Below are 26,600 nucleotides of genomic sequence, written 5' to 3'. Positions count from 1 at the left end.
CCCCTGGCGCGCTGGCCCCTGCCCCTCCGGGGGGTGGACCAGCGAGTCGGGGGGGGCTGCTCCTGTGGCAGTTCAAGGGGGAACAGCTGGTTGCTGCGAGGAGCATCCCAGACTGGGCAACGCCGCACAGCCCTCCCCGCTGGCAGCGCTTCATCAGGCAGCCCCAGCCGCCAACAATTACGTGCTGAGTAAATCGATGGGATATAATTGGACTATTAAGATCTCATTATCCTCCTGGCTCCGGGTGCCGCAGCCCATAGTGTGCTGGGGGAGACTGCAACCTGCAGCCACAGAAACTGCCTCCTGACCCAGACAGCCTTGATGGGTACTGGGGACAGGGTGCACGGAGCAGGGATGGTACAGCCAGAGGGGACAAGGACGGCGGCAGCAACCTGTATTCAGCACAGGAGACATCTCTGTGGCACAGTGAAGCGCTGTGCAAAGGCAGGGAGGTGTCCCTACAGGGGCCCTAGAGATGAGGAGGTCCAGGCATCCTTCTTCTAGCCACCACAGCAACCTGAAAGCCACTGCTGGCCTCTCCTGCCCTGTGCAGGGCTCATTGCTCCTGGGTGGCATGGGGAGTTTGGCCTCTATATGCACTTTCACGCGTGCCTCTACCCCAGCCCAGCTGGAAAGCGGGGCTCATGTCCCCACCTGCGAGTTGCAGGGTCCCCATGCTCTGAGTCACACAGGCTGCCTGGCCCTGGGGGTCCCCTCCCCTGTGCAAGGGCCACGTACCCGTCATGTCCATCACCTGCTCACACACCACCCGTGGGGGGGGTGATGTGATTCCTGGCCGTGGGATGGTCCTCCCAAAGGGACCAGAGTCCTCAGCACCTCTTGGTGGGCAGGATGACACACCAGGTCATGTCCACCGAGGTCCAAGCAACAATAAATAATCACTTCCCTTAGCAGAGCTGCCCCCATCCCCACCGGAGTTTTTTTGCAGTAATATTTCTTGTTATTTCAGCACCAGTGGAAGCGATGGATCAGAGCTCATCCTTGCCAGGCCCATATATATAAGGACAAAACAATCCTTTGCTGGAGCAAGGCAACACGCTGCTAGACATCATGATGTCGTGCTGAGTGTCTCAGACCACAGACCTCAGCGACACGAGCCCGATCAACAAATTCTGCCTGTCCACCACATACACACGGCAAAGAGTAAAGGTGAACGCTGCCAGACCAGGGAGCAATGCTTCACGCCACTCCCCTGCTGGGAAAGGCTTCCCAAAGTGCTGTGCTGACCCCAGGCTCCGGCCCTGGCCCCTTCCCTCCCAGGAGATGCAGATGCTTCCCAAAACATTAAAGCTGGAGAGATTTGTTGCTTGGACAGCCGAGCAGAGCATGTGTAAAATGCAACATATGCTCATGGCAACAGTTAGCGAGAAGAGTCCCAGCCCCAGTGTGGTGGTGCTGATTTAGCAAAACATTTCAGGGCATGCATAAATCTCAGCAGCTTCAAAGGGACGCTGCTGACCCAGGCCATGACCCGGGCTGCTGTCCTTACCAGAGCACCAGTGACTGACACCAGCTGGTATCACCCAGCGGTGCCACCACGGTGCCTGCATATGTCGAGGGGGTGCACCGGGGATGCTGAGGCACGTGTGGGTACATGCACCGCGGGTGACACCAGCAGCCCCGTGTTTGGGCACGGGGGAAGTCGGGGACATGCAACATCTGTTGCGAGTGGGACGGTCTACACGGGGAAGGCATTTGTGCGAGCTGGGCTTTGCCGAGCAGCTCTCTGCACAGGGCAGCGCCTGTACGGTGGCTCCGGTCCAGCTCTGGCAAGGAACGGCTCCCGCGTGGGCCATGCCGCAAAGCCAGAGCCGCAGGACTCAGCCTCGGCGGGAAGGGGGATGCTATGGGAACAAGGGGAGCTGGCCAAGGAAAAGAGGGGAGGGTGGGAGGGAGGAGGAATAAAGCATCTGCCACCCACCCTGGAGCCTCTTCAGAAATTGAAACAAGTTAAAAGCAGCAGCTTTAATGGAAACACAAGTGAAATAACAAGCTGCAAACCCTGCGAGCCTGTCACCGCCCTCTCCCCACACTGTCCCTTTGTTCCTGTAACCTCGTTATCTGTGGGAAGGGGAGCCAACGCAAGGCTAAGGCATCGCCACCAGCTCCCCGGCATCCCCAAGTGCCTCGAGAGAGCCAGAGCACCCGCTGTGCCCAGTGCCCCGTGGTCTGGCAGAGGCCGGGGTGGGCAGGGGGGTGCCCTGCAGCACACACCCGGGAACAGCCAACCTGCCACTGTCTGCAAAGGGACTTGCTGTGTGGCTGACACGTCTCCCCCGGCTCCCGCTGACCGCTGGATGAGGGCTCGTCCCCTCCAGCAAGTGTCTGGCTGGATACCGGGTGTTAAAACTGCACCTGCCCGGCTCACAGCCTCCGTGTCCCACTGCCACCGGGAGCCGAGGCACCCAGCCGCACCCAGCCGGCGGCCCCATCGCTGCATGGCCTCCTGCTTCTCTCCATCCCTGCTTTTCACCACCTCCAAGTCCCCTCTGCCCCTGTGCTCAGCAAGCTTGTTCTCCTCCCTCCTTTCATGTTTTTGCTTCTGTCTTGTCTTCTAGTAGCGGGAAATCCCTCTGAAACCCTCCACCAAAGCGTGTTTTCTTTCCAGCTCCCATGCTACCCTCCAGCCTGCGCACCTACCTGCTTCACATTTGCATCACCTGGCTCATTTCCAGCATGTTCCCAACACGCTGCAAATCAAAGGCACGGAGCCGTCCCTTTGCCCGGGGGTGCACAGCACCGCCAGCCTTCCCCCAAACCCACCCTCGGCTCACTGCCCCACTGCTCTCCTGTTGCAAAGGGAAACCACTGCCCGTGGCAGAGCATCATTCCAGTGCTCACAGACCCAGCACGTCGCAGGGTGCCCGGCAAATCAGGGTACCGCAGCCCAAGAGCTCCAGAGCTTGGGGCAGAGTGAGCCGGGGGGCAGCAGTGGGGTTTTGCTGGACCACACGTGGCTCTACCTCTGGCAGATGGCAGCGTGCTACAGCAAGACCCTCCCGCGCAGCCCCATGATGGTTAGGACAAGGTCAATCCCCCCCTCACGGAGGGCCCTGCTGGGTGACAGTGCTGTGCCATGCCGGGAGAAGTGCCAGGCTCCAGCCCTGTGCACCAGGAAGCCTTGCACCCTCCAGCACGCAGCATGTGCTCCCTGCCCAGCAGCTCCCACCTGAGAAGACACCCCGAACTCCATGCAGCAACACTCATCCAAGGTGTAAATGAAAAAGCAAGTAGCTCTTCTGGCAAAACAGCTCCAAGCCCTGTGGGGAGCTGGCTGTGGCTCTCGTTAGCAGGCTCATCCCCTTGGGTTTGCGGCACTGCTGAGCTCAGAGCTAATTGACTCCCAGGCTCTGAGGCTTTTAATTGCTAATAAGTGTGAAGCCAGCCCTGCCGGCCCTCCTGGATTCCTCCGAGGTGTGAATGAGGCTGAGCCAAGCTGAGAATTGCATCCCGGCTGTCCCAGATCTGGTGCAGGCTGGTGAGCCAAGGAGCAATGCTGAGGATCTGCAATGCTGCTCCTCAGCTTTGCAGGTCCTGGGATAGCAACTCTAATCCCTGGTCCCAGCTTTGGGAAGGGCTAAAGCAAACTCCCTCTGGCCTGGAGGATGCTCTGAAACTGATGCTGAACCTTGCAAGACCCAGCTGGAGTTACTTGGCGAAATGCCCTGGCATGACCAAGGGTCCTTCAGGCTCCTCACGCTCAGCCCTAGCACTCAGACGGGCAAAACTTTTGCCCCAGCAGTGGCTGCATCTCATAGCCTGGCTTCCTGAAAGCACCTGGGAGTGACCACAGAGCTGGCAGTGGGATGCAGGGTGGGAGATGCATCGCATGGTGAAAAGCATCAGCCCCATTGGCAGCCAGGGTGGAGCCAGTGCGAGATTTCATATCCAGCCCAGCAGCTGGAAAAAGAGATGTGATTTTACACAGGGCTGGGAGGAAACAGTCCTGATAGGAGAAGGGTCCAATGGGAAAGGAGGGTGGGAAATGGGGCAGAGCAAGTGCGAGGCTGCGAGAGCGCCCGAGCATGGGAACTGAGCGTGGGGGCACACAGCAGGGAAAACCCAACAGGCAGATAAAGAGACTCCATCTCGCGTGGCACACATCAAAGCCAGGATAAAAACTGCTGGCAGGGCAGCAAAGCCCTGCCATAAGGCTGGGCCTAAGCTGGGGCTGCCCTTGCCCCTGTAACGTTGCTCCCAAGAGGGTTTGGGAGAGCAGCACCCAGTCACGGCCATGCCGCAGGGGGCAGGGAGCCGCACCCCAGCCCACGGGGCTTCCCTCCACGGAGCAGCTCTTTGAAGAGCCCCAGGCACAGAACCACACCGCAAGTCTGGGGAAGCCTCTGCCTGCAGGCAGTTAGTACAGCTGCAGCCCCCACGGTCATAAAACACTGCTGCCCACGGACCTCGCCCGTGCTGGGGATCAACAACTCCTCCTTGTTTTGGGGAGGCAGAAATGAGTTGCCGGAGGCACATCTGGGTGCTCCTCCTGCCTTTCCCTGATCCACGCATGCATGGAGCCTCAGAGGAGCAGCGAGCCTGGTGGCAGAGCCCGACCGCAAGGCACAGACCGGGGAGCCCTGGCCCCAAGCCCGTGGGTGCCTGGGGGTCTCGCACAGACCTTCAGCCTCTGTATTAAAGTTCAAGTGATGGAGCAGCCCCACATTCCTTTGCAAGCTGCCCCGAGGCTAATTATCTTTGAGGTTAATAACGCACCTCCTGTCTCTGCTCCAAGCGGATCTCACTTCAGGTGGGGACACCGGCTCTGTGACCCCAAGAGCCCGCGGCTGACTCTGCCGTGTGGACGTGCCTGAATAGCTGGGGGCTGTGTTACCTGCGTGTCCACATCTCCTGCCACAGCCCGACAGAGCTGGGAAGGGGAGGCTGTGTGTTTCCGAGGAGGTAGCTACAGTCACAGGTGTTTTCATGAAGGTTGAGCATCTCACCGCCATCACACATGCTACAGCAGAGCACGCAGCTCATGGGGATCCCTAAGAAAAAACACGCACGCCAGAAGCAGCTCACCTCCACACCCCTCTCCCATGCCACACTCTTCCATTTAAAACTTAGGTCAAGCCCACCCGAGATCGCAGTGGGGATTCCTGCTAAGGGGAGAGCCAGAATGCGTCCGGGGAGAGGGGATGGGACAGGACCCTGCACCCCGCCCAGCTCGAGGGGTCACTCCTCCCGGCTCCAAGGGAGCTGCTGGCCAAGGCTGGATTTGCCAGCGTCGCAGCCAGCCTCCAGCGCGGCTGCTCGGGTGGCCTGGCGCTGCTCGGCACGGCTGCGGCTCGTGCTCTAGGACCCGGGGAGAGTTTCCGCCGAGGCTGATTACCCCTGCCAGAGCAGGCCTGGCGGGATTATTTTTAACAGTTCTGATTGAAGCTGGTTTCCTGCTGACATTTACACTCCTTCATCATTATCGGCTCCCCGGCTTCCCACCGCCAACATTAAAGGGGGGGATGAAATGTCCCGAACAGTGGGGCCCTGGCTGCAAACCCCGCAGAGGGGGAGAGACCCACGCCAGCGCAGCTGGGCAGATATCAGCCCCCTCGGAGGGAGGTGGGTGGCCGGGGAGCCCCATCTCACAGTGGGGGCATCGTGGGCTGGGACCCCACTACGGGATGCAGCGGGAACCATCTCAGGGCAGCCTGGGGAGGGATAAATGCCATCTGTCACTGGCATGTGTGCAAGGACATGGCAGAATGGCCGGGCTACAGGTGCAACATTGGGTGCTGGTGCCCCCAGAGACACTCATGCTCCTGGGAGTGCCCCAGCCATGACCAGCTCCAGGTGTTGCCACCCCAAGCCACGGCTGCTGGCCTGGGCCAGCAGAAGGGCGAGCAGCCAACCCCCGGTCGCGTGCATGTGCCCATGCCAGCGCCCCTGAGCTCCCGGCGGTGGGCACAGGGCAGGGCTCAGACCCCAGGCGTGGTCCTCTGTGATGGGAGAGGCGAGCAGGGCTCGTGCAGCACAGCCTGACCCTCGTCCTCCTTCCCATGCTGCCATAAACCTTTATTTTCAAGGCGGGCAATGCAATGCGGAGCCAGTAGCAGGGCTCCCAGTGTGGCCAGAGCTAGGCGCTCAGATCTGAAAACCTCTTTTTTTCCCTAAGAAACAGTCAAATTCCAACACGTGCAGGCTAAAAATACACCCCAGTCTGCCAGGGACTCTGCCCGCTCTTACATCTCTTGGATGATTCATATTTTGTCAGATCCCAGCTCAGTTTTGAGATTAAAAATACCAAGTTCGGGAGACGAGCACATCACGGGCCCAAGGTGGTGTCAGAGCCCTGCAGGAGGTGGCTGGAGACCCGACTGTGGTGGGAGATGTCCTGCTCTAGCTGGGACCGTGGGCTGGGCATGGTCCCTGCCAAGGGGAATGGCTGTCCCTTGCCACATGGACGGGGAAAGCCCGGCGGCAACCCTAGATGGGTACACTCAGCTCCGAGGCCAGACAACTGGCATCAACTCCGCTGCATCCCAGAGCAGCTCCAAAATGGGGCGGATGCGTGCACGGGAGCTTGCCTCCAGCTTTTACTTAACTTAATTACCTTCACGGGTATGAAATCACCAATAACTAATTAGACAGCCCCGTTCCCGCCTAATATGCCAAAAGCTACCTCCTAATTAAATATTACAGGGATTTAAAAGCATTTCTGACAACATATTAGATATGTAAAATACTGCAAATTAGCCGGCTCCCCCACTGAAATCCTGCCCGGGAGCAATGCAGGGTCCTGGCTGGGCAGAAATCCGGGACATCTTTTCAAGTAAATTGGGAGAAGGGCCCATTCTTCTGGCAAAGAGGGTTTTTTTCTGAGGGTTGGAGATTCTCGGAGCACAAAGGAGGCAGTCCAGAAACGCCTCTGCCGGTCCCGCCACCCCCATGAGCCATGTAAGCCCCCCAGCAAAGGCGGTTGGGATGTAAGAGGGCTCCCGGTTAGTTAAGTAAACATTAATGCAAATTGTCAGCGAGCCTGGAGATGAGATCCCAGGCACCGCAGCTTGGAGCGGAGCAGGCGCTTCCTCATATTATCAGCCCATCCACCCACTGAGGGGGGAGCAGGAGCGGGGAGCTGCTTGGTGCCAGAAGAAAGGAGCTCCGAGAGCCAATTTCCATCTGACTGCAGCACATTTGATGTCTTGTGAAGTCGAGTTCACATACATCGTCTTGCCTCTGCCTCGCACGAGGAAGGGGCCGGATCCTCCCCGCACACACACAGCCCCAGCTCCAGCCGAGCACGCAAGCATCCCGTAGCACCCTGGGATCCAGCACGGGATGAGCCATCCCCATTGCACCCCTGTAGCCAGAAAGCAGCTGGAGAGAAAAGGGCTTGGGTTTGGTCTCGTCCTCACGTGTCAGCTCTGAATGAGGCCAAAGCACCGCCACCTTACTTTGCCCCCTGCACAGAAAGCTTCTGTGGCTTGAGCCTCAACGCCGGCTTGGTATGAGCCCAATTCAGTGCTGAGATGGAGCCGTGGGGACCATGGGATGGGGCACAGGAGGGCTGCAGCATCCCCCACTGTAACCTGCAGGCAGGAGCCCAGCCTGATGCAGCTTGTATCTGCTCTGGTGCAAGGCTCTTCCCCTAAAAGCAAAGCAGAGAGCAGGCGGTTTGCAAGGGAAAAGGCCAGGAGCGAAGGCAGGGAACACCTCCGGGTAATTGCCTGCAGACTTAACTCGGCTTGCAAGTGGGAGCCGCAGTGCCGGGCTTTGAACGGGGCTGTTTCATGTGCCTGGTGCTCCTGCCACTCTCCGCGCCTCCCATCAGACACCAGAGAGGGGATGAGGGCAGAGGGAGCGTTTGAAATTCACACTTGATATCTGAGTGGCCTGGCCTGTATTTGCTGCATGACTGGAGGCAAGTCAGGGAGCGGAAGGGTGAGCAGGGAGACCAGGGCTCATGCTCCCAGAGCCTTTAATGCTGGGATCAATCACCCACTCAGGGATGCTCTCCTGCAGCGGGAGCGAGGAGCTGTACTTGGCCCCTTCCTCGCTACAGCTCCCATGCTGCAGCTTGTACTTGGGGGTAATGCAGCCTGGTGCTGGAGCACCCTTGGACCGGGGCTCTCTGCACGCTGCCGCACTGCCTGGGACCATCTCCTGTTGTGCCCATACACACTGCAGCACACATAATGCAACCCCATCGCCCACCGCATCACGTCCACACACCCACCAGTGTGATACCACCAGTATCCCAAGCATTCAGGACAGACAGAAAGGGACAGTGGCAGTGCCAATGCCGAGGAACAGCATGAGACATCCACCTCCCCCCCCCCGCAGTGCTCACAAGCACCCCACGCCTCCACCTTCCCCCAGGAGACCCAGCAAGGGAGCCACGGAGGTGGGCGGCTCATGGGAATCCTCCCAGCCCCATAGCCACTACTGGGAGCCATGAATGGGGCAGGAGATGGAGAGTAGTGCTGCCCAGGTGGCCCCCAGCTGTGGCCCAGGCTGTGGCAGGTGATGGGCAGGGGCTGCTCTGCCTCCCAGGCACTCCTGCATCTTCAGAAATAACAGCACATCCTGCATCCCTGGGGTCCGGGACACCGGATTCAGACACATTTTTGGGAAAGCAACACCTGATGTCAGTGCACGGCAGGACTGGGCAGCCCCTTCCTGGGCAGGGGTGGTGCTGCCGGAGCATGGCGGGAGGCTCTGTGCAAGGAAGGAGGGTGCCTCATCCCGGCCGTGCTCCCCCCAGAACCTCACTGTCCCTGGGGTGAGTGCAGCGCCCTGGTGCCCTGTCACCCAGCCCAGGGACACAGATGCGTAACCCCAGAGTGGGCCAGGCTCTGCACGCTAATGCCCTGGGTCTCCTGCTAATGCTCTCCCCGCAAAACACAGCGGGGTTGAGGGTCTAAGTACATCAAAGCGGGCTTTGAACTGGCTTAAAGAGGCACCCTGATTTTAATCGGACTGCCCATGCTACCGACGACAAGATCCCCCCTGAGCCATCTGCACCCTCCCGTGTGGCATTCCAGAGCCTCGAAAAGCGCAGCCGAAGCCCAGACCCGCCAGAGCTGGCGGACCTGGGGGCTCTCCGGGACAGGCTCTCACCTCCATAGCTCAGGGGACAGATGCGCTGAGTTCAGCTCCCAGCCAAAGGACAGCCCTAAGCCGGGGAACAGACCCCCTTCCAGGGCTGCCACCTGCTTTCCAGGGACTCAGCAGCCTCATCCCCCTTTTCCAGGGACAGATTAGGGCACAGGGACAGCACGCATTGGCGGCCATAAAGCCAAGAACTGAGGACCGCTCTCCCTCCTCCAGCCCCTGGAGACCTCCCGATCCCTCCAGCCCTGCCAGCTGAAAGGCTCTCCGAGGCTAAACCCCATCTGCTCACTGGAGCCACGGCGTCTGCGGGGCTGGGCGATACCTGCCCCTTCCCCGCCAAGGCACCGCGGGGTGGGTAGCTGACCTGCGGAGCTGGGACATCCCCACTCACCTTCGCGACCCTCAGGCAGCTGCCTGAGCGAGCATCCCCCAGCTCGCAGGAGGCTGCAGGCAGCACGGGGCTTGGGAGGTCGGGCAGCTGCCCACCTCCCCCGGGGAAGGCAGCGGGCAGCCAGGAGGGGACAGGCGCCAGCCAGATCCACGCCGAGAGAGGAGCCACCACGCACAAAGGCAGCCTGGTGCCGGCCGCACGCTGCTAAGGGCCGGCACGGTCAGCTGGCAGAGGCGGCCCGTCGGGAATGGGGTCCCACCTCCCATTTTGCCCCCGGAGAAGAGGGTTTGCAGCAGTGTCCACCCCACCAGGCTGCAAACAGCCTCTCCCCCTCATTATTTTTTCACCGCAAGAACTATCTTATACCTTATCAATAATTCACAGGTACAAACGATAATGTTCGCTGCCATGGTCCGGGAGCCACATGTTCCCGGCGAGGGGGAAGGGGCCAGTTGCGATCGCTATTGTTAATGCCTGCGGAGTGGGGGGGAGGCGGGGAGGATAAATATTTAACGCTGTGTCTCCGAGCAAATGTCCATGACCGAGGGCTGAACATGGGTTTTACGCAGAGCTGCTCCTGCCCTTGAGAGGGTCATTAGCATGTTAAAAGCTGTCAGAGTGGGGCTGATGGAAGGGCTCTGCTGGAGGGACCCCCCCAGCGCTCTGCCCGGGGGCCGACGGGGATGCGAGGGGGCTTTTTGCTGCTGCGGGAACATGGCGATCTCCATCCTGCCCAAATTTCCCCTCTCCCGAGCACAAAGGCTGTGCTCTCGGCCACCCGGTGAGGAGCATCCCCAGCTCTGCCTGCTGCCACATCGGGGAGTGGGGGCATGGTGGACGGGGCACCTGGGGGTACCCCGGGGCTGGTGGGTGGCCGGGGCAGTTCATTGTGCAGAGGAATTACAAAGGGGACACAAAGAGCCACACACCGTATTTTGTGTGAGCTTCCTCTCCCGGGCTGCCCAGGCCTTTCTTTTGCTGTGTTGAGGGTGAGCTTTCTGTGTAAATCCCCAGGGCGCAGGGGGAGAATAGGTGTCTTTGTGAAAGACGCTGGAAAAAAAAGGGAAAAAAAAGAAGCAAAAGCACAAAACCCAGGCCCGGCAGTGGCAGGCTGCAAGGACAGGAGCACAAAGATTCCCAGAGCATGTAAAGACATTCCTACAACTGGGGGATCAGGGGTCGGCAGGCTGCGAGGGCACACGGGCATTTGCGCACACCACCCTGCTCACGGGGGCAATGATAGCTCCCCGCAGCATCCCGCCGCTCTGCACACATTGTCCCCAAATGTGCAGCCAGGGTGGGACTTTCCCAGTGCCACGTCCCCAGCTACAGCCAGCTTTCGCCTTCTCACTGTCCCAGGCACAATTTCAGGGGACTGGCAGCCAGGAAAACCCTGCGGCCGGACAGCCCGGGAGCACTCCGTTTTGGCCTCGCTGTCACAGTCACTGCTGGCGTCTCTCTGCAAAGGGATGGGAACAGGAGAGGAACAGATCCTGCCCGGCTCTGCAGAGATGGGGGCACTGGAGGAAGAGCAGTTGTGATGGGCAAAGGAGCAGCGTAGGGGAGAGACAGCATCTTCAACCACCGCCACTATTTGCCCTGTGAACTCCGAGCCAGAGCCCTTGCAAAGCTCAGCCAGCACCTAACCAGGCAGGGTACTTTGTAGCTCATAAAATTAAAGGAAAGCTGTCTTTCCCTTTTACCGCGCTAGTAAATTATAACTCCGCCTAAGATGCTCAGACAGGATTGCAGTGCTGGGGTCAGGAAGGCCATGGCTGAGCATCCCCCGGGGAGAGCGTGGGAAGACCGGCGCCGGCAGATCTCCCCGGGCCCGGCTGAGAGCAGCGGGGGCAGGCTGGGAGCCCCCCCCAGTAGCCCCCTGGCTGCGGCAGCCCCATCCCCACCAGCAGACGTGCCCGCTCAGATGTTGCCTCGCATCGTCCCAGATGGAGAAGAGCCTCCGCAGCCAGCTTTGCTCAGCCAGCCTCGTGGAGCAGGGATGCTCGGGGGCTTTGAGAGCAATTAAGGTCCTGGCCTGGGATGGTGGTGCTGGATTGATGTCCCCGATGCCCAGAGAGGGACAGCGGATGGGGTGCCATCCATCACCCAGAAGGGGACACTTTATCACTGGGACTTCTCTGCGCACCTGGCCCAGACGCAGACCCCTCCCTGGGATTCCTGCTCCAACCCTGTCCCTTCCCGTTTTCACCATCAGGGAAAGAAGTACTGTCTCCTTTGCAACTTTAAAGGACATCCAATCCACTTCTTCCCAGATGAGTGTTCAACGGTTAACTGCTCTCCGTGGTGAAAAAGACAAATTTAATTCTAGTCTGAATTTGTCTGGTTTCAGCCTCCAGCTATTGAATGATTTTATGCTTTTTCTCTTTTCTTTTTCTTTTTTTGCAAAATTAATGAGGTGCCTACAATCAGGCTTCTCCCCATGCAGGTACGCAGAGATGGGGATAAAATCCCCTCCTTACCTCCTCTTGCGTACACTAAATAAGCTGAGCTTTTTAATTCTTTTCACTGGAAGGCAGGTTTTCCAGACCTCCAATTATCCTGCACTTCCTCTCCGCGCACTTTCTAATTTCCCAACATCTCTCTAAACCATGGGCCCCAAAGCAGAAATGATGCTCAGCGGACGCCTCCCCGCTGCCCCCCAACACGGCCCCCCCCCCCGCAGCCCCTGATACCCAGAGCTGCTCTGCTCATCCATCACCCCCCAAGCTGCAGCGCTGGAAGCCCGCATCCCAAAGCAGGCTGCCGCGTCAGCTGCTAAGTCCTTTTCAGTGTAACCGCGTCCCCAGACGCTGTTCCCTGTCTTGTAGCTGTGACCTACATTTTTTTTTCCCCAGCTGCGTGACCTTGCACGAGGATGTTTTCCGGCGCAGGTGTTTCAGGCGGAGCATCCCGCCAGACCGGCATCCCGCCAGCAGCCCCAGCCCTGCTCCTTTCAACTACCGGTTCGTGTTCCCTTCTGAACCGAGCTCCGTGACGGTGCAGGTGGCTTTTTCCCCGGCTACATCACCTACACCGCCCAGCTCACCGCACACCCTCGGCTGGCACGGGGCAGAAGGAGGTGGCAATGAGAGGCTGGGAGACTCGGGGGGAGGTTGGCAGAAGTCAATATTGCCACCGAAGATCCCGAGACCACCGCGGCTCTGCAGAGATGGTGAACATCAGTTCATCATCATCAGAGCCCCGCTGCACCCTGCCAGAAAGGCGACTGCTGCAGTTCCCCCGGGAAGTCTACCAGTGAGGCACACTGTCAGAAATGCTACACTGATTTTTGCAGAATATTAATGTTTTCATCACAATATCCTCCAGGCAAGAGTAAAACGACTTGCAGAAATCTCAGTATATCATGTCAGCACAGTTGCTACTTATCAACTGAATTTGTCAGCTCATCAGAAAAAAAATGATATCAGGTTTGTTTGACGAGAGCAATTTTCCATGTAGATTGGCATTAATTATCCTTTAATTCCTCCCTGATTGCCGCCCGTATCGTTATTGTAGCGGGGATCGGTATCAAGCTGGAGGCAGAGCAGCCGGCTGCTACCCAGGCGGAGGTGTCGCAGGGATGCTCTATCATCGCTCGCCGCGCCTCGGCCCAACCAGTGCCGTGGGGGATAACGACCTCGCCGTCACTCTCGAGGTGGCAAAGTGACTGATGCATGGAAAGTGTCACATCCCTCCCTCCACAGCCCAGGTCCTGGCCAGGGGCAGTTGCTAAGAGACAAGACCGGGATGGAGGGAGTGAAGAAGGAGGGGGAAGAGGGAGGATACGCTTTGCTGGACCCCGCTGAGGCCAGATCCTGCCCCGGGGAGCCGGGGGCTTGCAAAGGCTCGTGGCATCAGCGCAGGTCCCATGCTTCGTGGAGCAACTCCTGGGCCACAAAACCACGTACACAGCCGAAGGGGGATGGGAGGAGCCCAGCCGAGAGGGGCAGGCAGTGGCAGCGGGACTGGCAGCGCTGGGCTCGTGCCATTGGCACGTCCTTTCCAGCCGCATGCCTTCAATTCCCCGAGGCACAGAAGCACACCCCGGGTGCAGACACAGCGATAGGCAGAGGGGCAGGCAGCCCTGGCAGCACACCAGCCGTGCCCCCAGCCCACCGCAGCCAGTGCCCGGCAGAAGTTGACCCTCCAGCTCGTCACCCACATGGCTTCACCTGTCCCTGCCATGCTGGGGCACCTCCTGCCCCGAGAAGCGGGCTCAGACCATGGCGGGGACCTCACGCTACCCGAGCAAGGAGCCAGGTTTGTGCAACCACCCCTGCCAGGGATGGGGACCTGCCTGCCCCGCGAGCCCCTTTTCTCAGGCAAGAGGCAGCCCTCACCACGGGCATGGGCTGGGGCGGCCCTCCGAGAAGCCAATATTTGCTTTCTCTTCGGTTAACCCTTGGGCTGAGGAATGCGGGGTCACCACCTGCGCAGCTCCCCGGGGAGGCGGTTGTGTGCGGAGGGACGCAGGGACATCCCCTTTCAGCCGCGCTATTTATTTTCTCAATATTTGTGGAAGGAAACGAGAGCCCGGGGGCAACGTGGGGCCAAGGATGGGCCGGGAGGGCTGGCAGACAGAGCGTCGGCCAGGGTCAGTGGGTGAGGGAGGCCGGCCAGCGCCTCCCAACCGCCCTGTGTGCCCCCCTGCCACCCTGCCCGGACCCTCCTCAGCCCCCACCTTCTGCTGGAGCCCTTCTGGATCAGAGCGCTGCCATGGATCTCCTCTCCTGTACCTTGCCTCATCCCCCGGCTTGGCCATCTGCTTGGATACAGCCGGACACACCGGAGCAAACCACTGCCTTCACAAAAAGCCATTGCAGGTTGAGCGGGCTCGTTCCCACCGGGAACAGGGCTTTTCCAGCTTTCAGTAGCAAAAGGTACCACTCAGTGCTCATTCCCATTAAACCTGATGGGCTCTTCTGCAGCCCGCTCCCCTAAGAAGCTTTAATCCCCCACGAAATGATGAGCCGCCCTACAGCACGGGTGATATTCCCAGCAGCTGGCCGGCTCACAGCTTATGTCCCGCTCCCGCTCTCAGCCACTAATAAAACTCAAAAGCAAGGACCCTGCCTGTGACCCTGCAGTCCCCACCAGTGACACCGCTCCCCAGCAGCCCTTCGCTCCTGCAGGCTTCATCTCGCTTGGGACTGATGTGCTTCCAAGCTAGGCACTGCCACCGGGCAGGCTGCGAACACACAGCCCTGGCACCATGTAGCAGGTCTGGAGGAGAAATCTGGCCATTGGTGGGAGGCACAGCCCTTGGAGAGCCAGGGAGGGCTGTCACCACATCTCATCTCTAATCCCTACAGGTCTGGGAAAAGCAACTGGCAGGGCCATGCAGAAAATTTAGTTCCTGTCTTTGGGACTCAGTTTTCCATCTTTAAATAAGAAAAAATACACTGCAGCAGTGGGGACGTCGGACTGAGCAAGTGCCCCGAGGCACCCTAGAGCCCAGGGGGAGGGCATCAAAGACTAAGTAGTATCATTCCTCACATTGCAACCAAGACTGCTGAGCAGAAACTGCCGCTCCAGTGGTGCTGCTGTGGCAGGCTGTATTTGCAATGTCAGCTAACGATGGAGCTGAGGCACCTCCGAAAGCTGGACTCGCACGCAAGCAGTTGTCCCCAGCCCCGCATCCCCAGAGCCCGCAGGGCGGAGAGCGGTGCTTGCTGCACCCTGTGCTCCGGGCCAGCCAGGGAAGGTGCCTCCTGTGGTGCATCTGCCTGCTTGCCCCAGGCATGGCCGGGCGGCGCAGAGGCAGCCAGCACCCCGGGAGCCTCAGGGCACCCCAGTCCCATAGGCACACGCTCGGAGCAGCCACCCTGCTGCGGGAGAGCCAGGCAGCCGCCTGCTGTAGCATCCTGGCTCTCAGCCCCGAGCTCCTTGCCAGCGGCCCCCAGCTGATGTTGGGGTTGCGGGGGTGTTTCCCAGTCCGGGATGCCCATCTGGAACCCATTAGGCACCTTTAATCCCCCTCATCCATTCTGGTGCTGTCTGAGCTCCCCCCCCCCAACACACACAAACGCTGCCATTCAAGCAGTTAATTTAAACAAATTCTGCCCAGCCGCCACGTCAAGAAGCGATGAAAAAGCCAAACGAAGCAGCTCAAAGCCAAGGGGGGAGGAAAAAAAAAAAAAAAAAAAAAAAGAGGAAAAGAAAGAAAACCACTCGGCACGGCGGGGCTGATACCTAGAAAGACCAGCTGCATCCTCCCATCCCAGCCAGCCCCAGTCCTCCCCTCTCGTAGGCAATCAGATACCATGCGGGCTGTGTAATTGGATGGCAAAGGATAGAGAGAGACATCTTAAAGCTTGGGTCTAATCTCATTAACACCCGGCTGCGGGGATGCTGTGAAATCGTAGGATGCAGGAATGAGCAACACGCTGCGCCCGTGGGGAAGAGAACAAGCAAGCTGGAGCGGGACGGCAACGCCGGGAGGTGGAAATGCCTCCGGTTGGACAGCAAGAGCTGGAAACGCCGCCGAGTCCCAGGAATGCAGCCAGCCCCCCTGCTTGCTCCTAGCTTGCTTGCTCCCATTTACCCCACAAGCACAGACTTGCTACACTGCCCCGACTTCGTCTTTATGATTAGTAATTAATAGTGCCAGCGGTAATTGCCGTGCAGTAATAGCCTGGCTGTGCAATGGAGAGGAGCTGCAATGGAGCATCCCTGGGGTGAAACCCTGATGCCAGGTACTTGGCCCTGACCCTACACCCTGTGCCATGCGTGCACCAGCACGGCACACACCGATTTTGCATTTCCACCATGCTTGCAGCAGACCAGCACGTACCCAGCAAAACGCGCGGCCGTGTGTTTTGCTGGGTGCGTGCAGGTCTGTGGCAAGAGGGATCACCAGCCCCCAGGCAAACATCCCAAAAGGGTCCCATGATGGGGTCGACCCCCAACCGCATCCCCAGGCTCTCGTTGCCGAGGCGACCTGCAAGCCTGCGTCGCATAGTGACGGGCCAACGGCGGCCCCTGGGAAAAAGCATCCCAGCCCAGGGGTAAAGCAGGGGGGTGTGTGGATGAAGCGCCCACCCACCTGTGGGGCTCAAAGCTGGACAAAAGCCCCTTTGAGCGTCGTACTGGGGATGGGAAGGCGGGGGGGATGCAGGGCCCGGACTCCTGGGTCCCCTTCCCAGTTCTGCCATGGGAGGGGTCTGGGGATGGAGGACTTCCCAGCTCCAGGATGAGAGGCACTTTTTGGGAGCTTTTCCTGTGCTTTCCACATTTAATACTCTGTCCATGCAACGGGGCTAATGCCCCTCACTCCTCCTCTGTAGGATCCCAAAATTATAATTTCCCAAACACTGAAGAGGATGGTCAAGCTCTTCCCACCTGCACCTCCTGGAGAAACCTCCCTCGTCCAGCCCCAGGGCCTGGAAGAAGTTTGAGTGACTTTATTTCTCTCCAAGCAGCTCTGTCCCAAATGCCATCCCCCATCGGAGGGGCTGCAAGGGCCAGACGGGGAGAAGGGGGGGGCGAGGAAACCATTTTAAACCATCCTTGTCGTTTCCTGCCTCCCGGTTTACAGAAAACAAGACAGCGAGACGTCTTTGGTTACCAACAGCTCCCTTGGGAGCAGTAAAAATTAATCCAGCTTTTCCTGTCCTGAAGGGAAACACAGACACAAATGGGGACCGAAGCCTCCAGAGGCAAGAACCACGGAGGGGCCGGGGGAGGCAGCCGGTAAGACCCCCTAATCCGTATGCTGCTTAGCTCTGGCGGGGCGGTGGGGGTCCCAACCACAGACGTCTGCGTCTTGCTGGTTAAGTGAGGATAAGCCTGGGATGATAATTAATTTAACACAGATGAGAATCTGGGAAATGAATCCCCACCTCCCCAAACCCACCCCCAACACACTGCCGGCCGGGTTTCTTTGCGCAGGCAGCTGCCCTGCACTTGTGCCCTGATGCCGATCGGCACACACGGGGAAACAGGCTCTCCAAACCGGGATGCCCCCAGCTCATCCCTGCGGGCAGGGGACAGCTTCCCCTTGGCAATGCCTACGAGCCCTGCTGCAGCAGGAAACCCTGCATCCCGGTGCCCCAGGCAGCCTGCTTGGGCAAGAAGCCAGCACCGGTGCCCACCGAACCGAGCTGCTGGTGTCAGGGCTGCAGGCTGCGTGGTCCAGCACCGATGCTGACAGCACCACGGGCCCCTCAGGAGCAGCAGAGGAGGGACGCGGGTGGCACAGGCACCCTTGCAGGCAGCTGTCGGAAGCAGTGCCGGAAACTGCTGACGGCTTGTTTTCATGGCAGCCCCAGCAGGAGAGACAAGGGGGCCCAGCACCCACCTGCAGGAGAATCAGCCAGCAAACGCAGGTTAATTATCTGGCTCTGCACATTAACACGTCTGTGGGATACACGTGGAGGGGTACCAAGTTATAACTTACCCTAAAATCACCGCATAAGACTTTTTTCTTCCACATCCTGGAAGTCAAATTACCAAAGGCTAATTCTGCTCACGATTCTTTAAAATTACTTTAAACCTTTCCACTAGCTGTGAAAACAGGAGGAAGGAAATGCCTTTATTCCGCTCCCAAAATGTATGGATGGACAAAGGGATCAGCTCCTCCAAGTGCTCTTTTAACTCTTTCAGGGGACCAAAGGTGGCCAAGGGGAGAATGGGGCACAATGCAGGCGATGAGCTGTGAGGGGGGGAGGGAATAAATAATTCCCCTGTGTTTTAATAGTTGTGTAATTAGCACTGCTGCCCAACACTAGGAAGACTTGATTTTCCATCATTTTTTCCTATGGGTTGCAAATTCTCATTGGCCAGCACAATAGGGATCACCAGAGAGGTGGGCAGGGATGCTCCACACAGGGCGATGGCACATGGAGGGGGGCACTTTGCCAAAAGGGGCAGGGGGCTGGAAGCTGCACCTCACTACAGACCCAGACCCCTTTGCTTTAATAACATCAAGAAAGCCAAATCCAAGCCTGCACCCAAAGCAAGACCGAGGGTGCAGCCAGCAGAGCCAGCGGCTCGAGGAGGGAGCCCTGGGAGCGGGGCTCGACCCCACGCATTGCCAGGGAAACCTTGGAAGCAGCTCAACACCCAGAAAGCCAGAGCTGGCCACGGGTCAGGAGCACAACGGGGTGCATGGAGGGAGGGGGCAGATTATCTCCAGGCAGCCGGCTGGCAATGCCTGCTCCTGGCAGCCCCGGCTCGCCAGCAGGATAATGGCGCAGAACAGAGCCAGGGGACGGGGCACCCCCGTGCAGGGTCTGCACCATCACCCCGGTGGGAGGGGGCCCAGGCTGGTGGGAAGTGAAGGAGGAGGCTGCTCGGCGGCAGGTTGGGGCACAGCAGTGACCCTCACCCTGCCACTCCTGTGCCTCCACAGACCATGAGGCAGGTCCCAAAAAGCTTATGGAAGTGCTTAAATGTAAAAAACTCTTAAACAAGTGTTTAGTTCATGAGGCTTTGAGGCTTGGCTGTACTCAGGATCCCCCAAGGAGTCTTTCTGGGGCCCCAAAAAAAAGCTGAGGTCTGTGGCACATTAACGACAGAGGAAGAAGGGGGCAGCGAGCAGCTCCCTGCACAACGGTGCTGCTTCCCCAGTAAGAAGGGGGCAGCGAGCAGCTCCCTGCACCCTGCACAACGGTGCTGCTTCCCCAGCGGGGACACCCAGCACAAAAACCCAGAGATGTCCTTACCGTGCCCATAAGGATGCTGTCCTCATGGTGGGACAGCACAAGGGCATGCCCCCGCCAGGCATGGACCACAAACCCGCCTCAGCTTGGCCCCACTGCAGCCCTCTGAACCCCCCTCGAGGCTGGGGGTGCCAGCCCCAGCCCCTCGCCGCCTGCCAGCCCGCCGGGGAGGGGGCTGGCTGCCCGCCCGCCTGGCAGCATCTTTTCCTAGGTAACCTCCCTACCTATTAGTGGCACATTTGTTTCCCCGCGTTTCCTTAGAGCTGTCAGGAGCCACACTGACTCTTTGTTCCCGGGGGCTGCAACGAGGCCTCCCTTCCCCCTCCCCGTCCCCCCGGCTGGTGGGGGGGTCTTGCAGCATGCAGACCCCGCAGCCACCCCCCAGCCAGCAGTGTAAACACGTTCCCCCTCCTGATTGGTATTCGGGGGGACACGTCCCAGCCTGGCCCCCCCAGCCCCGCTCTGTCCCCAACAGAAGGGGCTTTGTCAGGGAGTGCAAGGGGGTACGGCACCCAAAGTCTAGGGGACAACGGCCGAAACGTGGGCATGGTGACAGCAGGGACACTTGGCCCTCGCCTGGCGAGGGGAGGGAGATGCTGCCGGAGGGGGAAGCTGGGACAGAAACAGGGGATGCTGGGGAAGGGGAGGTTTGCTCCAGGGGGAGCTGCTCTCTGCTCCCAACTGTGGCACCTTGCTCTTGGACCATGGACCTCTGCACAGAGACACCAAGAAGCAGCATGTCCACATCTGTGCAAAGAGCAAAGCAGCAAAGGAGCACACGCCTGGGGAGCCGAAGCGACCGTGCTCCAGCATGGAAAGATGAAAACACAACGTCGTGCCTGCAGGCCCCTTCCCATGCAGCGGCTGCAGGCTCCCAGGCGCACGCCGAGCTCACTGGCTGCAGAACGAGCACAAAACCTCGCTGGAGGTAGTGAACCTCAGCCAAAGCCCCAACAGGAGCGGCGGGGGGAGGGCGGGGCGGGTGTCTGGCACAGGAGAGCTGGTGCGCAGCCAGAGCCAGCCCACCACCATGGCAGGATTTCCAGGGAGCCAACACGCAGGCAGGCACCGAAAATCCCCCACCAGATCGAAACCAGGGCTCAGGCAGGCGAGTCCCGCCAGCTGGGAGGGCAGCAGAGCTGTGGCACCCACATCCTCTGGCGAGCATCCCCCCCGCACCCACACCTCCCGCCCGGCACCGGCACAGCCACCCGCCACAGGGCACGGGACCGCTCCTCTACCCAGCCGCCACCGAGCATGGGTTTTTGTCCTGACGTTTCTCCATCTCTCCCTTTCCTATCCGGGGGTTTTCCCAGTGCAGCGCCAAGAGGAATGGTCACTGGTACAGTCTCGCAAGCAACACCTCCCACGCTCAGCCAGCCCCATCCGAGCGGGGCCTGTTTTGTTATTCCTTTCTCCGACAGCTCCTTTTTCACTTGTCACCCTGTTTTGCTACTACTCAGCTCACAGCTTCCTCCCACGTGGTTGTGGTCCTCTTCTTCCTGAAGGATGCAATTTGCATTTTCTCAAGTTATTTAGCACCGCTCCATTTTTCTCTGCCTGCTTTTCTAAAGGCAGTTAGGGCTGGGTTTGGCCAGATGCAGGGACGGTGTGAGGAACCTGCCCCAGAGCTTGCCGGAATGTAACCTCTCTGCCCAGGCAGCACACCCAGCTCTCTGCAACTCAGCTCAAAACTCCCTCATCACCCAGATCTTTAAATAGCCCTGGTCCAGAGGGGGTCTTGATCAGCCCCTGGTCTCTGCCTCAGCTCCCAGACAGAAGTAAGTGTAGAGCATCGCTACTCCTCGGCAGGCTCCGGCCGCAGGAGGAGAGTCTCATAGGAGCGTCACAATCCCCCCCAGCTCCTACAGCATTTCACATGTCCCCGGCTCAGAAAGCCACCGGTCCTGATTGAGATGTTAATGCTGTTTCCAGGGAGCCCCTGCCCTTACAGACCCGAGAGCAGCACCGCCAGCCCTTCCCCCTTGGCTGCCAGCTCAGACACGGCACCGTCTCCTCCACCATTTTTGCTGGCATGGGTCTGACAGGAACCGATGGGCCGCAGCCCATGTCCTAAATCTTCCTCCTTCTGGAGACAAGACCTTTTTCCCCCACTCTCTGCTCATCCTCTCTCAGCTCCCACTCTGCCGAGCATGGAGCGGCTGCTGCGGCTTTCGGCGAGGAAAACCTCTGGGCGGCCCTCCCACTCTGCCGAGCATGGAGCGGCTGCTGCGGCTTTCGGGGAGGAAAACCTCTGGGCGGCCGCTCCCAGGGGGATACATCCAGCCGGGATTGCTGCTCCCCTGCGGGAGCATCTCCCCAGAGCTCCCCACAGCTGAGCACCCACCGCTCCTCTCTTCCCTCGCGCCAGCTTGGCTTCCCTTGGAGAAAACCATTTATTTATAGCCATCCTGGCTGCCTTTAGCACATTTCGACAGCCCACGTCTTTGCCTCCCTGACGATGCGCCCACAGCATTTCTGTTCTCACCCTGCTGCTACGGCCATCCCAGCCTCCTCTCTCCTCCTCGCATCCCCCACCCAGGACCCCTAAAGGGGCTTAGAAACAGCTTCAGGAGGAGGTTTTAAGGGGAGGTGGGGAGAGAAGGGAGACAGGGCTACAAAACTCCTCTCCCATCCTTCCCCCATCCCTCCCAAGGGAGCAGAGAGAAACCCAAGGGCTTCGGTCCCACCTTCCAAGGGAATCCAAGGGGAAAAAAAACCTCCTGCCAGCTCAGGAGAGATGCTGAAGTGAGGTCTGCTGGCACCGGTGCTAAGCCAAGATGTGCATGGCTGCAGGGCACCGGGGACCAGTGCTGGGCAGTGCAGTAGCGGAGGTCACCTTCTTGCATGGGTAATTTTCCTCGATGGAGGGAAAGATCCATTTTTTATCAGCTCTCCACCTCGCAGGAGACCTGCTCTTCCCCAGCGAGCTGTGGGGAGGACCCCGTCCCCCCCCCAAGCCCACAACACTTTGTTCTTCCATCCAGTGCTGACAGTTTAATTAAACCCAGTTTGAGATGGGGTCGCTGGGGTCAGGCGCTCTCCAGTGAAACCTCAGATCAGCACCATTTCCAGCCACCGGGACTGCTTAATGAGTTATCCGCTCATTGCGGTGGATATAAATAAGGGAGGCCATGCGGGGAGCCCTCCTGCCTCCCAGCCCTGCTGCCGAGGCGCTGGCACAGCCCCCCCCACCCCACCATCTCAGACCGAGACGGGCTCCGGGCAGGCATCAGCTCAATATTCCCAAATACCGAGGGGAAAACATTCCTCTCCAGGCGTCTCACCTCCCCCACGCCGTCATTTGAGGTTTGCTTTCCGCTGACCCTTTCCTGCCATTCCCCAGTTTATTTAAGCCCCGACAGATCAGGTTTAACTCAAACCCGTTCCATTATCCCGATGCACAAATGCTCTTTATAGCCCAGCTCTGAGTAACTAATTGCAGCTAAAGCCGGGCTGGGAGACGACAAAGCGCCACCGACGTGGATTAGGCTTTGACACTCAGACCCAGGAGCCGGCAAACAGCTCTCCATCTCGACCCGAGCCCAAGGTCCTCCCGAGGTTCTCCTCTCTGTGCTTGTGAGATATTTCCACAAGGCTCGAGGTACAGTGGAAAACTGCTCTATGGGTATCACCCATTCATCAGACTTGCCTTAACCTGCTGCCGTGTTACTGATGTGTTGCTGAAGATGCATCAAGACTAAGGCTAGAAGAGGCTGGACCATCCAGGCCAGCAGCCAGGTACCCATCTAAGCAACCCCCACTGGTTCCTGCATCCACCCCTGGCTTTCTGCCTCGGCTGCCACCCACCTGCCAGACCTGGCAGCCTCATTTCCCAGCTAAACAGATCTCAGTCCGACTCGTTCAGCCAGTTTCTGCGAATTCAAGACCTCCCAGTATCAAGATGCGAGGACACGAGGACCTAGCAGGTACCCCAGGAGCTCGAGGAGCACATTGTGGGTGGCCGCAGCGGGCAGGGCATGGGGAGGCCTGCACAGGCACTGCTTGCTGGAAATGGTCTGGAGACCAGGATCTGCAAGAGCACGGTGCTGGTAAGAGCCCTCTCTTCCCGTCCCATCCCATCCTGACCAGCACGGGTCCCAGCCTGCCTCTGGGGCAGGGAGGGGGCGCTGAGCTGCGGGGCCACCCCAGATTCATTTCAGCAGTTAAATAAGCGCAAAGCCTGGCAGAGAGGCTCCGATTTCAGTTCAAGGCAAGCTGATTTCAATTTAGCTTAAATCTGCTCCCCACTGACTCATATCCCTGTAGCCTGAGACAGGTTTGCGGCAATTTAAGAGCGTCTTTATGACCTCCCGCACCGGCCGGACTAGCACCGGTCCAGATCCCACCTCCTGCTAAGCCAGTATGACGGTGTGTCTAGACAAGCTCTGCCCCGGGCACCCCCTGCTCTGCTGTCCACCCCCAAACCATCCTTGGGCATCTCAGCAACGGGCAGCCACAAGACGAGGGAACAGCAGGTCCTCCGGCACGCAGGGCTTTGCTGCCCAAACGCAGCACCCGAGGCTCTTCCAGAGCAGCAGCTCCTGATGTGCTCCCTGGGCAGACCCCAGCACTGCATCCCTGCCCTCACTAACGCAGGCAGTGTGTGGGGGTAACGTGCTGCAGAGAGGGACGGCAGGCAGCTCAGCATGTCCCCCCTCCCCGATCCCACAGCACATCACGGGAACCCTCCGCTCTGAGCGTGCATCAAAGCTCCCCAAGACATGGCACCGCCTATAGCTGAGGGGCTGCAAAAATCTGAGCCCGCTCACACAGCCCCAGATTGCACAAGAAAAGCTCCGGTTGCTGGTGTCCAGGCGGTGGTTGTCACAGCAGAGATGGTCAGAAAACAGCTTCAAGGCAGGGCGGGAGGGAATAGGTTCGAAACAACCACCACATCACGGGAAGCAACAGTACAGCAACAGGCAGAGGCTGAAATGCACCTTCACGTGGGGTGGCTGCAAGGAGCATCTTGCACACCCCTCCTCGCCCATGGCAGTATGTACAGCCCCGTGCACACCGTGCGAGGGTGCGTACAGCCCTGTGCACACCGTGGCACAGCCCCGGCTCCCCACGAGCCCAGGCGCCACCACACAGCCCGCCCAGGAGGCTGCCCTTCTGCATCTCCCCAGTGAATTGTCAGGGTTTGCTTTTTGAAAGAGCCTGGTATTAAAATCTAGAGAAGATTAAAAGGGAAACATTAATGTTTGTAAAATAATTCTCTCGACCGTGTTTTTGTTATGCAATGGGCGGCTGGAGGAGGATGGGCCCTTGCTGGCGCCACGATACGGCACAGCTGAGCTCAACAAATGCCATTTGATAATTAATTGAACGCCTGTGCTATCAGCTGCCATTACCTAGGCCCATCTTTGGCACAGGTCCACCATTTCACACATCCCACGCTGGCAACCCACACGGCGTTTTAACCCTTCATTAGACCGCCTCCGGCTGGACGCCGGGACAGACTCCCTGGCACTGTTGGAAGAAACCAGCATCGCCGCTGAGCAAAACGGCTCAGCCGCAGCCTGCCTGCGTGGGCAGGGCTGCCTGGCCCCGGACATGGCCATGCCTGTCCTGGCAATGTCTCAGCCCATTCAGTTATTTCATCCACTCCTACCCTGCCCCCGGCAGGGACCTGGCATCCTCATTTCACAGCTGAGAAATGGAGATACAAGATGCAGTAAGCAGAGAGCTCGTGTCCTGGCCACAATTGCCCCGCTCCTAGACACTGCAAATCAGCCCCAGGGTGTAAGCATCTTCTCCGAGCAATGGAGAGCACCCAGCCCCAGTTTGGCATGCACACTCTCCTCCTCACAGCCCCCTTCCCAATGTACGTGGTGCCTGACATAGCTGAGAGCCAGTAAACGCTTTGTTAAGAGGATTTCCTGCAGTTTGAACAATGCTGGCGCTGCCGATGGCACCGTTGCCCGAGCAAAGCAGCCCCAGGCAAGGGAAAGCCAATATGGAAAAGAGAATATTTATCAAAATCCCAGCAGCCCTCCCCAGGCAGCCTGCTGCTGCATGGAGGGAGGAGGAGCAGAGGGGTCTGCAGAGCTGGGGCTTGCACAACAAGAGACAGTCCCTGGGGGTATTTCTGCGGGTGCAGAGGGACTGGCAGGGACGGGGGCAGGCAGAGCTGTGCGGCGGGGGGGCAGCAGGCATGAGGGGCTGGATCTGCCCTGGGGAGGGCTTCCCCCTCCTTCCCCAGGCTGCTCCAGACACCAGCAGAAAGGCAGCTCTTGAGCAGGGCCGTGGGGCTCTCTGTGCCCTGCGGAGGTCTCTGGGCAGGATGCGACTCCCTTGGGGACATCCTCTTTCACCCTCCCTTCATGACAACCCGGTCAAGGGCATAAGGGCACCCCGCTCCAGAGTCCGTGACCTGCACCCAGAGAGGAGGCTGCAGGGCTCGCACCACCTCTGCAACTGGCACTGTGCAGGCACAGCCCAGCTCGGCGTCGCCAGCCCAAACCCCAGGCTGCTCCAGACACCAGCAGAAAGGCAGCTCTTGAGCAGGGCCGTGGGGCGGGGCTCTCTGTGCCCTGCGCTCTGGGCAGGATGCGACTCCCTTGGGGACATCCTCTTTCACCCTCCCTTCATGACAACCCGGTCAAGGGCGTAAGGGCACCCCGCTCCAGAGTCCGTGACCTGCACCCAGAGAGGAGGCTGCAGGGCTCGCACCACCTCTGCAACTGGCACTGTGCAGGCACAGCCCAGCTCAGCGTCGCCAGCCCAAACCGCCAGCACCTCCTTCCACATCCCCATGCACTGCAAGGACGTTTAACGCAGTCTTTAACAGCTCTGGTCTCAGGTCTTCTGCAAGGCAAAGTCAATTCACCGCCATGCTGCATGCTCGGGTCACTCAGAAACAGGGTGCATTCCCCTGCCACGTGCCAGGCGCTCACTGGGACAAGACACCAGTAATCACCAGCACAACCCCCCAGAAGCAGCACCCTCCCGGGACGTCAGTGCCCCTCCAAACCCCATGGCAGGCCCGAGCAGCCCCGCAAGTGAGCCCGCGCCACGGCTGGGCAGGGGAGCCCCACCGGCACAGAGGGTACTTACAGCCTTGACAGCGCCTGGTTGTTCTGGAAGAGGAGCTCGGGCAGGGTGTGCAGCTGGTTGCGGTTCAGCCGTCTGCAGGGAAGGAGGAAAGGGTCAGGGTTTTGGGGGCAAAGCAATCACCCCCCCCTGCAACCCATCTGGCAGCTCCAGGCACAGCTGGGGTGCTTTGGCTCATTCGGAGGGGCCATTAGAGCAGAGCATCCCACCTGGTGAGGACACCCCTGTCCCGCTCACGGCACTCCCAGGCGGGGGCAACCAACAGGGCATTAATAGACTTACTCACAATATTGTAATTACATGCAGACAGGGCTCCAAGCTGTTAGCAGATGATTGCTGCTTAACTGCGCTGTTAACCTCCTGCTCACTCAGCTCCTCATATTTGCGTGAGCAGCTCAGGATTTTTAAAC

At 59.2% G+C, this 26,600-nt stretch overlaps 1 protein-coding gene across 1 annotated transcript in view; it reads right to left on the bottom strand.

The window, feature by feature from the left end:
• SLIT1 (slit guidance ligand 1) overlaps positions 1–26,600 on the bottom strand; it is a 50,260-nt gene that overhangs the window by 22,892 nt on the left and 768 nt on the right. Inside the window, exon 3 of the mRNA XM_019471658.1 lies at positions 26,194–26,265. Coding sequence (XP_019327203.1) covers positions 26,194–26,265 — 72 coding nt within the window. The remainder of the gene's footprint in view (positions 1–26,193; positions 26,266–26,600) is intronic.

This window comes from Aptenodytes forsteri, unplaced genomic scaffold, assembly GCF_000699145.1.
Source record: "Aptenodytes forsteri isolate BGI_AS27 unplaced genomic scaffold, ASM69914v1 Scaffold15, whole genome shotgun sequence".
NCBI classification, from domain to species: Eukaryota; Metazoa; Chordata; class Aves; order Sphenisciformes; family Spheniscidae; genus Aptenodytes; species Aptenodytes forsteri.
The sequence above is the reverse complement of the archived record's forward strand: the minus strand, read 5'-3'. Positions and strand labels throughout refer to the sequence as shown.